Source organism: Musa acuminata, chromosome BXJ2-1 (genome assembly GCF_036884655.1).
Source record: "Musa acuminata AAA Group cultivar baxijiao chromosome BXJ2-1, Cavendish_Baxijiao_AAA, whole genome shotgun sequence".
NCBI lineage: Eukaryota > Viridiplantae > Streptophyta > Magnoliopsida > Zingiberales > Musaceae > Musa > Musa acuminata.
Window position 1 is genome coordinate 2,672,267 of NC_088338.1, and position 15,836 is coordinate 2,688,102.

A 15,836-nucleotide genomic window follows, 5' to 3' on the forward strand; every position below is an offset into this window, starting at 1 on the left:
TCTGATATAGATGGAGAAACTAATAGAAAAATTGAAAATAAATTATATAGACACTGATATCAGACTATATGTTCTGAAACCAAAACTTATTCCATCAGATAATACCAGCCAGTAAGTATTAGTCTAATTGGTACTCAAGTCCTAAACAAGAACACTGGAAAGTGAAGGCACTAGAGAGAGAAACAATGTGAGCTTTGGACACAAACTGGGTGTGGATAGCTTACTGTCATTTCCTTCCACTTATCAGAAAACTTGGAATCATGCTGGAAACAAACTGACACCAGCGCACAAACAAACTGCTGCAAAAGAAGAGAAACGTCACACATACTAAAATGAGATGGATGTTCGGTGCCCAGTAACTGTACAAAATAGGAAGTCCTAAACATAGCATGGTCATGAGAATCTAATCACAGCTGCTGATCAAGATAGGGATCTCTAGAAGGCTTTTGTCCAGCACCAAGGTGCTCTGCAACACCTCCAGAAACTCCAGAAATCCAGTTGGTTAGCCATGACGTGCTGCGCGTCAACCAACCAACCTGAGCTGGTGAGGTTTCTTCAGCCATACTCTTTCTCTCTTCCTCTAACAAGATGTCAAGCCATCTTTTTGCCATGTAGTCTTTAACTGCTTCAACTCCTTGAGTTACCACTTCCGATGGGGGAATAACCAGTGGGTTCTGATCCAAATTGAGTTTTGTCAACTTGTCTAGCCGACCAAATGTGTCCGGCAGTGCATGTATCTGATTGTTACTAAGATCCAGTTCCCTAAGACTGATCAGGTCGCCAAATGTTGCAGGAAGCTCTTGTAGATCGCTGAAGTTGCTGCTAAGATTCAAAATCTCGAGATTTGTGAGTTTACCGATGGCATATGGTAAACCTCGAAGTTCATTGAAGTGGGCATCCAAAAGCCGCAAAGATCTCATCTCACAGACTGATGTGGGAAGAGATCGTATCTTATTGAGATGGATCCAAAGTTTTTCCAGATTCTGCAGCTCAAATCCAATATTTGTTGGCAGGTAAGTTAGTTCATTGTAGCTTGCATCAAACTCCACCAGTGACCTGAACATAAACAAAAATGAGTTCCCCAAGAACAATCTGAGAAATACTTAAGGTGGAAAGTTCTTAAGCAATACCTGCATTTTGAGATGCTATCTGGTAGTGACTTGAGCTTGTTACCAGATACATCAAGGATCTTTAAATTCATTAACAGCCCAATGGAATCAGGCAATGAAAGGAAACTATTGGAAGAAAGTCGAAGTTCCTCTAGGCATTCTAACCCTGATATGGCATCTGGAATAGCCTGTAAAAGAATCAAAGAGATCGGTGTTGTTGAATGAATTTCCAGATGCAACCAGAACATGCAGGCATATTCACTAGGAAGATAATAGTTAAGAACGAAAAACTAACAGATAAACATCTTTTGTCTGGAAGCTAGTTTATGACAGTTTGTTTGGCCACAATATTAAAGCCTGTTTAACAAAAATAGTGTATATGCAAAACATGGGGGGAGGCTCCTTCACAGTTTTTAAAGCTTAAAAACATAATATATACCAAACCAAACAATGTCATCAATCGAAATCCTCATCCAGAAAAAGCAAAACTAAATTCAATTATCACTGATCTGCTCTTCCAAACTCCAACAACTAAATTACCACTACTATTGAACATGAATTAAGATTTCTATTGTACATAAAATAACTAAATTACTAATATATACCATTCAATATTATAACAAAATAATAAAAAAAAGAATGGTATTATATTGATATCGATCTAGATGTTTCAATATTGGTACTTGATCAAACCAGTAAATACAGATTTGTACCAGCTTGTACTGTCGAGATGTAAAACTTTGCTGCGAACACAAACCAGCTTTGAGCCGGCAGAAAGGAATTGATGCCACCTTTCTTGACTAGCTTTATTTGTTTTTGAGGTTGATTGACTAGTCTCTAATGCTGGGGAGCTCCAATATCAACAGTTTCACTGCAGTTTGGGGTTAATGCATGGTCAAAGGAAATTCTAGGGTGGCAAATAGATTGGTTATTAGGGATTTCAGAATGGTGGGATTTAAATGGTATGATACCTGGGGGTGGGAGAAAATAAAATTACAAAACAAGTAATTTCTTGGACTCATTCAAAATCTTATGAACTTAGTTCACAAAGGGTTACGGCCTTGCAGTACTCCACACACTGTGGGAGAAGGTACTTATTATAATTACATCAAGGCAAATAAATCATTTGTCTCTTCCTTTTTTCAGGAAGATAAATTTTGAGACTTGTCTTGGTAAATAATCTGCCTTTTTTATTATATATGTCAATTATCTTATTTATTTCATTTCATTTTTATAGAATGATGGGACCTCCTTATAGAGACGAAATCTTCAAGTCAACCATACGAAATGTTGATTTCTTCCACCTTTTTCTTCGTCAACTTCCTTTAATTTTTCCTTAGCAATGTAGGAAATAAAGATAAAAAATATTATCATATGGCAATTTATATCTTATTTGGGCATAGCCAAGTCACCTTTAATGGTGTTTTACTCATTTTATCCTTGACTGGTGGTTCCCGGATTTCTTCAAGAGTGCACATATTTTCTCTCATTATGTCTTTTCTATTAGTAGCACAAATCAATCTCAACATCCTTCTCAGAAGAATAATATATTGTCACTATCATTCCCATCCAACTAAAACAACATTCAGAATAAATGATAATAAATGACCAAATCTGTGAATCCAACTTGTTTAGACCTGCAAAAGCAAAGTATCCTCTAATACCATTTAGATAAGTCAGTCCCTAATTATTAGTGTTCTTATTATTGTAAACTATTTGCATAGTTGCCATGGTATAGAAATTTGAGACTGGTGCAACTTAGTTGCAACAATTTACTTCTGCGGACCCTTCAAAGTAAAACAAATTAAAAAAACAAAAGAGATAACCAATAAAAGCATCAACCATTCACAGCAATAATGGGAAACAATAAATTAATCATCTTACACATTATCAAAGTTATGTTTTGTTAGGGTTGAACTAATATCCTTCCTACAAATAGAACAGCTCAAGTGACTGGTTGTTCCGAAGCATAAATTCCGATATACTAGATTTTGAATTACCAAATATCGTGCATAATGTTCAAAATTGTAAAGGAAAATGGAAAATGACTAAAACATGTACATGTGCTACAACGGTTCTACCAGTCCTTTATGACCACAAATAAGCTTCCCAAGATAATTTGCAGCACAAAGAAAAGAATGCAAGCTAGAGAGGAGTCAAGAACAGACCTCTAACTGGTTGTTGGACAAGTTGAGGGAGACCAAGCCTCGCAGCTTGCCAAATGCCTCGGGAAGATACCGTAGCTGTCGGCCAGAGAGGTCCACTCTCTCCAAGCAATTTCCTGATCCTTCTTGCAGAATTCGGATAACCTCCTCATTCACTCCCTCCCCCTCCTCCTGTACCACGGCAGGACCCTCCCTTACACCGACAGCCTCGCTGCCCTCGGCGGCAGAACCATACATCTTGACCAGCCTCTCCTCCGCGTTCCTCAGAAACCTCTCGTACGCCTCGTGCATCTCGTCAAGCTGGACCACGGCGCGCAGGGCGACCTTCTCGCGCTCGGCCCTAGCCCGGCACTGGAGCGGATCGGTCCCCTCGGGGCACGAAGCGGTGACGATCTCCCCGAGCTGCTGGGAGAGGTCAGCGTCGATCTCGGCGATGCGGGCGCGGGCGGCGTCGACGGCCTCGTGGTCGGGGCGGTCGCCGAGGACGCCGAGGACGGAGCGGGTCTGGGCCACGTCAGCGATGACTGTGGCCATGGAGGCGAGGAGCGCCGGGTGCTGGAGGCGGGGCATCCGTCCCACCAGCTCGACATCGACGTCGACGTGGGGCGGCTGCTCGATGTCGTGGTCGCCGATGTGGGTTTGGCCGGCCTTGAAGGAGGCGATCCGAGGGAGGCGGGACATCACGTAGGATAGGATGGGGAAGGACTTGGGGTTGGGATCCATGGCCTCGATCTCGATCTCGATCTCGATCTCCCAGAGAAGAAGCAGAAAGAAAGAATTGGGGGAAGCAGCTCTGTTCGTCCTGCAGCAATAGATGGGAACCAAGAAGCGACAGGTAGAGTGAGACCGGTTCTGTGGGACAATCTGGACCGCTTGCACAAATCTCAAAGCCATAGTCGTCTTCGTCATCGATGGTTGATCACAAATTTCGGTATATATATTTTAATCCTAATTTAGTACGTATTCAAAATCGACTATATATAATGCGTAGAATAGAAATGAGATGTTGCAGCTAAATCGTACGGTCGGATATGGAGTGGATTCAATCAGAGCTGCTCCAGCCGTTCGTTGTAGAGATCATCAGGCTGAGGAACTTGCTGGTGAGGGAGGCCTCGTGGCTTCTCATCCTTCCCTTCTCTTCTTCTTCCTTGATCTAACCCATTTCTCTCTGTCGTAGAGTTCTCCTCCTCCTCCTGAGGCAGCTCTCCTTCTTCTCTCCGACTCCTCCTCCTCGGCTCCTTTCTCTCCTTTTCTCCTTCCATCTTGTGTCCGAGCTGCTTTGTCGTTGTGTTCATTCAAGTCAATTTAAAGTCAATCATGCCGTAGTTTAAAGATCTAAGACCATCGTTTACATGAGATTGATTGTTCATCGACAAATCGGAAATAGCCGTCTGAATTGGTCTCTTCATTCGTTCTCATCAACTTCGAGTTGACTTCGATCAATATTATTATCTAAAATTCAAACAGAATCTGAAAATTAAAACGTTAGATTCTGTCTGTCGAGTTATTGAAATGAAAAATCTTCAGATCATCACCAAATGACTCTTGTTGCTCATTATTGAATACAACAATGTTCATATGCATCTTAACTCTGATTCAAAACATGATGCAGTGGATTCCGACGCCACAGTCGCAAAGATGCTGGTCGGCAACAAATGTGATTTGAAGAACATCAGAAATATATCTGTCGATGAAGGAGAAAGCCCTGCAGAAGCTGAAGGGCAGTTCTTTATCGAGACCTCTGCTCTTGATTCTACGAATGTGAAGGAGGCCTTTGAGATTGTCATCGAGGACATGTATAATAACCTCAGCAGGAAGGCTCTGAACTCTGATTCATACAAACCAGAATTGTCTCTCAACAGTGTAAGCCTTACAGGAATGGGAATGATGAGACAAAGCAGACTTCAAGCAAGTTCTCCTGCTGCTGAAACTATTTTTTGGTGGTCCAACAAATTTGAACAAGTCGCAAGGGATTTCTCATTGTCTCAGATACTATACCAAAGAATGGCTTTTGTTTGAGGTTTTTGGTTTTTCATAAAGTCAACATGCAGCCCAAATCTATGACATTGTGAGCAAGCATGTAATCTTTATTTATTTATTTATTTTATCGTGGCTGCCATATTATAGGTTTCTCATTATGAGAGTGCTGTAAAAACTTGATATTCAAGTTCTTTTAGAGAAAGTAAAATTCTTAAAGTAAAACTATCTCTGTTGATATGATGGGAGGTTTGAAGAAGTGAGGTGATAGGAAATATTCCGATATCAATCATAGTTCATCAATTGAGAGCCACTAAAGAGCTGAGGTAGGAGATAACGAGGTATCTTCTTGATCTCGAAGATGATCGAACTGAAAGCCGACACCCACGGATCGTCCTCTATTGTGTAGGTGCTAAGGAGATTGAGCTCATCGAAGTCCTATATTGAGATAACCACGAAGGTTCATAGACCACCTCAGAACAATCCTTGTCGACCCTTATTCAACTTCTGTCTTTCATCTCGCCCTCGGACGGATTTTTCATGATGATCTTATATTTTCAGGATAAGATCAAGTTGTATAGACTCTCGATCCATGATATTAAGTTGTTAGCATCATGTAATCTTTATTTGTTAGAATGGATTAAGATTGAAGTATAGCTAAAGATTACATCTAAAGAATTATCAGCTTTTAAAATGTGTATGTAATCTTAAGTTTATGTAATGTTTATAGTATAACTATAGATTACATCTATAGGACCACATACATAACGTGGATATCAAAGTCCACTGAAGAAGGCTCTTCTACTGCATGATGGCTCCCTCCAGCTAATAGAGTCCTCTGAAAATTCAAGGATTTTTACTCCCCAACTTCACAAGATGAGTGAAACCTTACTGTTCTTAGTAGTACAATTATTGCAGCTGTAATCAATTGAAGTGACAAAAGCCAGAGTTACTACATTCTAAATCCTCAACATGTGATGGAGATGGCATTCCCCTGTTCATTTGCCTACAGTCATTTGCTGGTCCCTTTCTCTTCACTGACCACAATGCCAAGGCAGGTGGAGCAGCTGACAACTCATTAAAGCCTCCCACCCACAGGAACAAAAGACCAGCTCTGTGATCCAAAGCCAAGAAGACATGGCAGATCCCTTCTCGGGATTCAGTGTAAAGCGAGGCCTGATCTCCCTGGCATTGCTTCTCTTCCTCCTCCTGGAGAGCAGCACCTCGAGGCAGGTGATGGTGATGAAGAAGAAGATGCCTTACGGTGGACAAGAGAATGGGATGGAGATGGAGATGGAGATGAGCACAGAGGATAGCAGGAGGCTGCTGTGGGCTGCTTCAGGGAAGAAGTACATCAGCTATGAGGCACTCAAGGGGGATGTGGTGCCCTGCACCAAGCTCGGAGTCCCTTACTACAATTGCCACTCCTTCCCAAGTGCGAACCCTTACAACAGAGGTTGTCAGGTCATCAGTGGCTGCAGGGGTGACAGCCCTTAGAAGGAACGGTGTGAAGCTTCAGGTGAGAGAAGCTTCCCCCATGTCACTACTGTTTTCCTCAGGATGTAGAAGCTTCACCATCGTTACTACTTCTTCAAAGGGATGCAATTGATCCATCCACTAGTAGCTATTTGCTTTTCCTTTGGGCTATCATAAAAATCTCAAGTCAGATGCTTGTTTGGAGTTGATTGATGTTTGTATGTTGCGATCTATGGATAGATAACCTGCTATTAAGTGTCCATTACACATGAGAAGCACTCTGTTCCCTGTTGATGATGCACAAAACTTGTTCCCAAAGAACAACTTTAGATACTGAGGAAAAGGAAATTAAGAGGGTTGGAAGAAGAGGCAAACGATTTGCAAGCATTGTTGACTTGCATTCATAGATGGTGAAAGATCCAATTGTATATGCAAAATACAAGAAGATGAGACTGATAGAGATGGATATAAAATATACAAAATATATAAAAAGACAAGTCTGATTATTATTTATTATTATTATTATTATTATCTTTTTTTCTTTTTTTCTTTTTTTATAGAAAAATCCCTCTATTCATTGTGATAAGTAGTTAAAAAGTAAAAAGTATAAAAGCCACTATAGATATTAGGGTAGACAGTCTGCATCATATTTTATAGAAAATTATTGATTTGCATTAGAATAGAATGGGTTCAAAAAACTCAAATAGGGCTTGAAATATTTTTATTTTTGATTAATTGAGACTCGTCACATAAAATTTAAAATATTTATTGGACATGCCATGGTAGGTATCCATGATGCCATATTACAGTATATCATTTAAAAAATATATTCTCTCATTAAATGAGTTGTTATAAGAAATAATATTATATAAACTCTTCTCAAGTATGGTTTTTTGCTTGAAACTAATCAAATGGAAACTTATGAGTTTAAGATTCTTATAAACACAGTTTTTTTTTTTTTTTTTTTTTTTAACGTAAAGTGATTGATATATTGGACATAGATACTTTTAACCCCTCGAATTAAAGTGGGACAAAAGACATGATATATGAGTTTTTTTTTTTTTTTTTTTGCCCTTTCAAAAGTTCTCTTTGTTCCAATCTTGAATACTTAACGATTTCGACATGACGATATTCGACATACAAGTTAGATCAAATTAATTTAGTCTGGATGGATATATAAACAAGTGTTTTAATGTTAGCAGGGGAATAAAAACAAACTTGTAAGGCATCATTCTTTGTCTAAAATGTTAATGGAATTCCTAATTATTTGTTTTAACGGCTAAACTAATGAAGTGAAGAAACAAGAATAGAAGAATTAAGCTTTATGATGTACCCCACAGCATCCTTGTAGTTGCTCCAAATACTTCAGCTGTTTCGACGACCATCTCTGACGCCCCTGTGAACGCCTGCGGCCAGTCCGCCGAGCGCTATCTTGCTCTCCTCCAGTGGTTCGGCGATGGCCGACGTTGTGAGCTGGAGTGACCCAGTCGCAACGCTCATCACTCGACATGACCATGTCCTTGAGGAGCTCCACAACGTACTGCAACACGGACACAAGAAAGCTGCGGGCGAGTTCGAGTGCATCGTAGTAGGCTTCTCCGGCGGTCTTAAAAGAGGTGGCCAAAGACTACCATGACAGAAACTGCAGCACTTGCAAAGGGCTGCCAACGAGACAATAACCCAGAACATGAACTGCAGTGGAAGAAATGTCATATTCTCTTTTGTTTCCTTGTGTAATGTGTTGCTGTGGTCCTCTTGGCGTAGGGACAGATGCTCGGAAGAGAAGGGGAAGGGAATAGTGTTTCTTAGAAGAAGAGATGTGGAACAACAAGCATTAATGGCTTTTGTTGGAGAAGTACTTGTGGCCGCCTCAATAGTTTGGCATTGTAGTTTGGAATTACAACTGGGAAGTAATTGGTAAGAGAATCGGGAGAGCATTAATTAAATTAATTATTTTTAATATTTCAATCTTTATATTTTTAAAAATTACATTAGGATCCTTAAACTTAAACACTTCTGGCATATGATATTTTTATCAACATAATTGACGACGTAAAGAGATATGAGATTAAATATTTTATTTTTATAAATATAAAAATCTCAATATAACTTTTTTAAATATAAGACTTGAAATATTAAAAATATCTAACTACAGAAAATAATATATTTTTTATATTATATAAAATATATAATATAAAAAATAAATTTTGATAAAAAAATCTACTATATATATATATATATATATATATATATATATATATATATATATATATTCTCCAATGGCAATGCAGGAGAGAAATGTAATTTAATTATTCTAATACAAGAAAAAAAATCATAGCTTATTTATCACCAGAAAAATACAACAGTAATAAAATATATAAAAAGGAAAACTTGCTTTCAGAATTTTTTTTTCTTGCCTTTTATTTTATCTTTTTAATATGCTTGTGGAGCTGTTCTACTCTGCCAAAGGTAGACCTCAAATCATCTCTTAGACAGATTCTCCCAGTTTGTCTTCAAAGAGTTTGGAAATTAACAGACAAAAATGATCCTTTTTTTAAATGAGAATAGGTCAAAATTCTTTAAAACCAATTGAAATTATCAAGAGATGAATCATACATATTCTTAGCTGTTAGTTGTATAAATTACACCATATAAGCAGGATGCACACTGTTTAGAGACTGTCAACTATATGTTTCGGAAGATGGAGAAATGAACTATTCCACTACCATATAGAGTGATCAAAGACTGCATAATATCTTTAAAATGTGATGGTTAGATGTCACTTGCTGATCCAGAAAATTCATTATATTAGTCTATCAAAGTAACCAACCTTGATAAACATACACAGGCTGATTAAAGAGGAAATGCTTCTTCTTTGAGAATTCCTCCCATTTGCATCCTCCAAGATATATCTACTAGAGATGACAGTTCCCTGAAAAGGGATAACAAGAGTATGCTACATCAGCAGATCCATGCAAACAAAAATGCATCAATGCAGATGCTCCAATAAGATAACACACCATTGAGGGTTTGCTTATTGAAATTTCATAACATAAAGCAGTTGCCCAATTGATGTTTAGTGTGGTGAATAAGTCGAGAATAGTTAACTTGCTAATCACAATAGCGAATCGTGCCAAAAACATTATAATATCTGTAGTCCACATCTGATATATGCAACACATGAGTCAGTACTTATCTGAGACATTAAAAATATCCAAATTTTAATGAATGACCACGAGTAAGAAAATATCAAACACTGATCATAATTATTTAACTTATGTGTAGCTATTTTGATTGCAGGTACCCACAGACATAGGTGAAACAAACAAGTCTGTTCTCATGTTATGGATATAAAACTATATTACAAAATCATGTAAATGGAGATAAACTATAACCAAGATCTACAACATCCAAAGCACCCAAAAATCAAAATATATATTTGATAAATCCAGGCAGCTACAAGAAAAAAGACATTTATCCTAGTTTTGATGCTGAGTCACAGTGCCTAAACTAAACATGATTAACAGGATGACAACATATGCTCTATAAGTAATCTGGTTATTAGTAAAGCATTTAGACTAACAATTTAGATAGATCATATATAATGCCCAAACCACTTGGTTTATAAAAAAGAATTTTGACCAAAATTCTAACTATGATAGACTTCTACTTCTTTGCTCTTGTAGAGTGCAAACTCTCTTATTTTTCAACACACAGTACAATGACATCAGCAAATTTCACAAGGTCTATAACCCTATGGCTACATACCAAATTTTTATTACAAGTGGAGATTTCCTAGATGCAAAGACATGAATTGTGTAGCACACATACCAAGATTCTTATCATTTTTAACAAAAATATTGCAATTACTTGAAACATTAGCACCATCTCCATTGCAACTTCTTTTTCCTTTTTCAAAGTTACCAAGGGAAGCAAGATTATAGGGACACAGATGACAAATATCTCATTAGTTTCAAAGAAGTTCAGAATTATATTGACAACATTGTCTTCACCATGACAATTTGATGATATCTTTGCACCTTGAATTGTTTCATCTATCATTGAAATAATCCAAATATCTAGAAAGACAAATTTCTTAAAGGACAAGAGTTTGATAATCAAGCAATAAAGTATAAATTGGCAGTTAAATTACTCTATGGATAAAACAATTATTGTCCCAATATTGCTTTAAAAAATGATGTGACAGGTGTTAACTAAATTTCTATTAGTACTTTTGTTTCACATGTAAAAAAAAAGATGGCATATTCCTAAAACAGAAGACAACAAACAGAAAAAGCAAACACACTTTAGATCATGGCTGACGACAAGTATTGTTAGTTCCTTCTTTAGATGCTTTAGCAACTTCACAACATCAGCCCGAGCCTTCCAATCTGGTTAAAAGAAGAATCACAACAAATGAGGTAGAAACAAATTTTTTTATCCTCATAAAGCATAACAATGTATATATAAAAGTAAAGGGGACACATCAGGAACTCAAGAAACCATCCATAAAGAGTTAAATGTTGTATCATCTTTCAAAAAGCAATTCACAGGAGAATTATCTATAACATCCAAAACAAGATAAAACGGTATATATTCTAAAATTATTTTAGTGCAAGCAAGTTTGATGTTGAGGAGATCAACAACAACTTCATAACTGTTTAACAGGTATAATTGATCATACCAAGACCTGCAAGTGGCTCATCTAGTAACAGTAGTTGTGGTGTCTGAACCTGAAAATCATAGAAGATAGCATGTCACAAAAGGAGCAATCATTTGATCACACATCAGCCATAACTAAATTCCTATTCGCTCCAGCATCCCACAAAAAATTCTTACTAACTGGATTGCCAAGGCAAGGCGCCGTTTATAGCCACCACTCAGAGAATGAGGATCTTCATCCAAAGATATTGTATTTAAACCAACCTGGAATTCCAGCATAAGTATCAATGAACCAGTGACTGTAATTTCCAAATTTCTCAAAAGGTCATGCAATCTTCTTAGTAAGCTCTAACATGAAACCATTTTTTAGGGTAATACTGACAAAGATATCACAGGTAGCAAGTTTTCTGTTCTAAAACAGAACAGTGTTGGAATATCTAGAACATACGAACTTCACACAGAAATAAGAAAGTAATGTTTACCGAATTAACTGCATATTGCAAATTCAAAGCAAGTTGTTCTCTCAATGTAAAATCTGCCTTCTGCCTTGGCCACCCAAAGGTCATTTCCTCGAGAATGGTATCAGCTAAAAAGTACCTAATGTATTAGAATTTCAAACTAGTAAGGAAAAGAAACAACAATCGCTGCTATAAAGAATAAAACAAAGCATCTTTATTTGTTCTTATCTCTATGGGATCAAATGTAATGGATAAAATTACCTTGACCATATAAATTGACTTGTGAAGATAGACCAACGTTAAAGGTTCAATTAAAGTGGTTCATCAATAACTGGAAAGTCCTATTGTGCTCCTAAATAATTAATCAAGCCTATCATTGCAGAACGATTGTTCTGATATTAGGAGCCAAAATACTTCTTAGATAATGTTAAAGTAGAACATTGAAATCATATAATCATTCTAGATGACCAAGCAAATTTAATTCTTATGAGAATTTTTGAACTCAACACAATCCTTGATGCACTTCTGAACAATACGAGAAGGTAGGTATTCCATTAGAGAAATTTATATTCTATTCCAGTTGATCTAGAATAATTATGTTAGCATGAAGAGAAAATAGCAACCTTAATCTGAAGCATTTTTGTCCCTCATTTCCCAAGTTAACAGGTTTTGCACAATTAAAACCAATAGATCTTTCAATTTATTAGAATATAATCTTGCACACTAAAATCAAAAGCACTTGTTTTTTCAGACAACAATGATGGGATATACTAAAAGAACTCCTAGAAATCAAACCCACTAAGCCAATTATATCGTTCTCTTGTCAACTGGAATAGTAATATAACTATATATAGGTTAGATTATCGTGAGGAGAACTTCTCAGAAATCTAAAACCTGACAGGAAAAGATATTAATTGAAATCCTTTTGTTATTTAAAGTAAGATAGAAAGACACATATGAGTTTCATGATTGGAAAACAATACAAGAACCATTTAGTACCTCTCAGGAAACTGAAACACAATACCAACCCTTTCTGGTGCTAATGGTTCAGGGGAGTCACTTGGTTTTCCATCATACCCATATCTTTGCACAATGATTGACCCAGATGTAGGTTTGGATAATCCAGCCAGCAGCTGCATTAAGGAATCAAAAAATTGAACTAAAGAAAGGGGCTTCAAGTGGACCATCAGTGTCCATGAATAATAATACACTAGGTCTGGAGGCAAACATGCAAGAGAGTAGTTTTTCCACTTCCGCTTCGTCCAAATATCAAACCAAAGCTGCCGGAACCAACAAACAAGTTCAGTAATGAACAAGGAGCTTTTCAAATTTGCAATTTTACTGGCTAAAAGTGGATTAGGTCATTGCTCACGTACCTTTTCTCACGAAGGGACAAACTAACTTCATTCAAGAGGTTGTGCTGAGTCCCAGGTGGCCGATAGTTAACTCTCCTTACCTTAAAACAAAAATCAACTGCATAATTACAAAAGATGACAATGTTCGGAACCACAAAAGATTTCTAATAGATGCGACGTATTAGAAGAAGAAATGGATACTCAGAATTTGCACAAAACTTTGGAAAAAACTGTGGCTGATAAAATGGGAAGATCAAGCTGTCAAACTTATAACTCCTAACGAATGCAACATCATGCCAAAATGTGCCATCCTATGAACAATCCAATCAGCTTTGCTAATTATATATCCGGCCGAAAAAGAATCATAATATGAGGAGAGAAGATGGTCATCTTCTCCAGTTTTGACGTATCGAAACCAGCTCTCTTCACATGAATCACCGGTTTCTGTCATCGAATGTGGTAGCTAACATACCCCTACAATCCAACAGTCAAAGCAAAGATACAAAGATTAATCGGCAGAGGAAAGGGACTTACTTCGATGCAGGAATGGTCAGATGAGATCCGAAGTGCTCGTGATTTGGTAGCAACCCTTGGTAAGAATATAAAATGAAGGAATTGGTAATAGGAGATATTTTAGAGGCACTGCAAAGCACAATTCGGAGCAGGCTTTATATATATATATATATATATATATATATATATAGACCGCACAGAAGACGAGAAAGTTTCTAAGAAGCAATTGGTCAAGCACCTCACCTCCGATATGCGGAGGGTACCATCTCGGCCGCGCATAACTTGTTGTGGCGGAACCCGGAGCAGGGAGAGCCATAGCAGAACGCCATAGAAGCGGAATTGACGGAGGCGGCTGCTGTCTTTCGGCGGCGGACGGTGCTCGCAGCTCGTCTCTTCGCAGGCTGCAGGCCCGTAGCCGGCTGAGCAGCGGACAACCGAGGGGAAAAGATCGCTCCTTTGCGTATTAAGAAGAGGGGGCCCGAATCGACGAGCCAAAGATCCGACCCGAAACTTATCTATGACTGATGATGTGCATCAATTCGAACCCGACCCAAACTTTTGGATACACAAACTAAACCCGGTTCACTTCCCTAATCCTAATTAGCTACCTTTGTTGAATGGATCCAAATCTTAAATCAATGAGATGTATTGTAAAACCAAGAATCTTAAATCGAGTAATAAATTTTAATTGGATCTTTTACATTTTGATTTGTTCCCTAAGATGTTAATTAGTGTTCCAGAACTATATTCAATATGCATATAACAAAAAAGAGTCCTAAATGTGTTTCTAAGATCCTATCAAATAATCTCAGTAAACATCATTTCTGATTTATGAATAGCTCGACTATTTTATGAATCTAAATGTCAAAAATATTTTATCAGGTACATCATCGGTGTAATTTTTGTGGGACAAAGATTCTTTCATCATTAGTATGAATCCAAGAAAATTACATTAATCAATCCTCTTACGAAAATAAACCTATTTTAATTGCACGAATCCAGTTACGATGAGCCAGTTTAGAAACTACATGTATCAGGTTGGGCTTGAGGTCAGGTATCACCAGCCCGGCCCGTGCCACAGCTCACGGTAAGCTTACCTCCCCAACCGGACACCCATGGCGGTGATAAAAAAGGGCAGATCTGGGGATCAGAATGAGGGTTTGCCAGGATTGCTCGAGTCTCCTTCTTCTCCCTTCGATCCGCTCAGGTTCTTGATTCTTCTGATCCATCCAGGGTTTTCGTTTGTCGAATTCAATTTAGATCTCGATTCCTCTCTTGAATTCGGCATTTTGTTTGATGATCTCTGGCATCTCGAATCGGATTTGTTTGGGGGTTTCAGACGAAGTTGCTTCCCCATCTCGAATCTATGTAAGATCTTCTGTTTTTGTTCTTGATTTCAGATGGACTGGCAAGGGCAGAAGGGCGCGGAGATTGTGATGCAGATCATGCTCGTCGTGTTCGCGATCGCTGGTTTGGGGACCGGATACACCATCGGCTCCTTTCCGACGATGATGCTTACATACGCCGGTGGAGTCGTGCTTACCGCACTGATCACTGTGCCCAACTGGCCCTTCTTCAATCGCCACCCCTTGAAGTGGCTGGATCCGAGTGAAGCAGAACGCCATCCGAAGCCGCAGGTCGATGTTGCTGCTGCCTCCAAGAAGAAGGCACCCAAGCACAAATAGCAGTAGGTCTTGTAGCATTCAGTTGACATCGTTCAAGTTAAGGTTGCGGAAATGCTTTAGTCTAATGCTTTCCGAGGTATTTGTCTCAAAGGACTTTATTCTCATATATGCTTAATTAATTATAATTTTGAAGGAGTTTATTATTTTCTTTTCTTGTTTCTTAATTTTGAGTTAATTTACATTGGAATTCATATAATTCTAAAAATAAAATAAATAATCTTATTTATCATATATTGACGAAAAATATTCCATTAAATCAATGAGAATAGCAATGCCTGAGCCACCAGCAGCAGCATTACCTGTGGAAGCTGATGGAAATGGTGATCCAGAGGGTCACTGCCTGCATCAGCCAACGCTCACCTCCACCCATCTCGCCATGGTCGAAGCAAGGATGCCCCACGTAGAGATCTTGGACCATGTCCGACAGGTGCAGGAT

General features: G+C 38.1%; 4 protein-coding genes across 4 annotated transcripts; 2 read left to right on the forward strand and 2 right to left on the reverse strand.

Annotated features, from left to right (window-relative positions):
- Nucleotides 1-206: 206 nt before the first annotated feature.
- Nucleotides 207-4,183, reverse strand: LOC135598421 (plant intracellular Ras-group-related LRR protein 3-like). The gene is made up of 3 exons (XM_065092172.1): nucleotides 3,278-4,183; nucleotides 1,131-1,297; nucleotides 207-1,056 (listed from the first exon to the last, which is right to left on the reverse strand). Exons 1-3 carry the CDS (start codon nucleotides 4,181-4,183, stop codon nucleotides 408-410), a joined length of 1,722 nt encoding a protein of 573 aa, XP_064948244.1. The 3' UTR covers nucleotides 207-407.
- Nucleotides 4,184-6,388: 2,205 nt separating this feature from the next.
- On the forward strand, nucleotides 6,389-6,748 carry LOC135597907 (protein RALF-like 33). The gene has a single exon (XM_065091412.1). It carries the CDS (start codon nucleotides 6,389-6,391, stop codon nucleotides 6,746-6,748), a length of 360 nt encoding a protein of 119 aa, XP_064947484.1.
- A 2,546-nt stretch (nucleotides 6,749-9,294) lies between these two features.
- LOC103986734 (ABC transporter I family member 11, chloroplastic) lies at nucleotides 9,295-14,232 on the reverse strand. Its single transcript, XM_009404830.3, has 10 exons — nucleotides 13,959-14,232; nucleotides 13,737-13,791; nucleotides 13,224-13,303; nucleotides 13,076-13,127; nucleotides 12,847-12,980; nucleotides 11,872-11,986; nucleotides 11,567-11,653; nucleotides 11,412-11,460; nucleotides 11,034-11,118; nucleotides 9,295-9,659 (listed from the first exon to the last, which is right to left on the reverse strand). The coding sequence occupies exons 1-10, from the start codon at nucleotides 14,042-14,044 to the stop codon at nucleotides 9,581-9,583; spliced, it is 822 nt and encodes a 273-aa protein (XP_009403105.3). The 5' UTR covers nucleotides 14,045-14,232; the 3' UTR covers nucleotides 9,295-9,580.
- A 532-nt stretch (nucleotides 14,233-14,764) lies between these two features.
- Nucleotides 14,765-15,543, forward strand: LOC135598422 (signal peptidase complex subunit 1-like). Its single transcript, XM_065092175.1, has 2 exons — nucleotides 14,765-14,922; nucleotides 15,116-15,543. Exon 2 carries the CDS (start codon nucleotides 15,116-15,118, stop codon nucleotides 15,398-15,400), a length of 285 nt encoding a protein of 94 aa, XP_064948247.1. The 5' UTR covers nucleotides 14,765-14,922; the 3' UTR covers nucleotides 15,401-15,543.
- The last annotated feature ends 293 nt before the right edge of the window (nucleotides 15,544-15,836 follow it).

Coding starts and splice junctions, on each gene's coding strand:
- LOC135597907 (XM_065091412.1), top strand. CDS start 6,389: ATGGCAGATCCCTTCTCGGGATTCAGTGTAAAGCGAGGCCTGATCTCC.
- LOC135598422 (XM_065092175.1), top strand. CDS start 15,116: ATGGACTGGCAAGGGCAGAAGGGCGCGGAGATTGTGATGCAGATCATG.
- LOC135598421 (XM_065092172.1), bottom strand. CDS start 4,183: ATGACGAAGACGACTATGGCTTTGAGATTTGTGCAAGCGGTCCAGATT. Junction 1,298..3,277: donor TGTCCAACAACCAGTTAGAG/GTCTGTTCTTGA, acceptor ATTCTTTTACAG/GCTATTCCAGATGCCATATC. Junction 1,057..1,130: donor GATAGCATCTCAAAATGCAG/GTATTGCTTAAG, acceptor GTTTATGTTCAG/GTCACTGGTGGAGTTTGATG.
- LOC103986734 (XM_009404830.3), bottom strand. CDS start 14,044: ATGGCGTTCTGCTATGGCTCTCCCTGCTCCGGGTTCCGCCACAACAAG. Junction 13,128..13,223: donor TTGTCCCTTCGTGAGAAAAG/GTACGTGAGCAA, acceptor TGGTTCCGGCAG/CTTTGGTTTGATATTTGGAC. Junction 11,654..11,871: donor TGCAATATGCAGTTAATTCG/GTAAACATTACT, acceptor CTGGAATTCCAG/GTTGGTTTAAATACAATATC.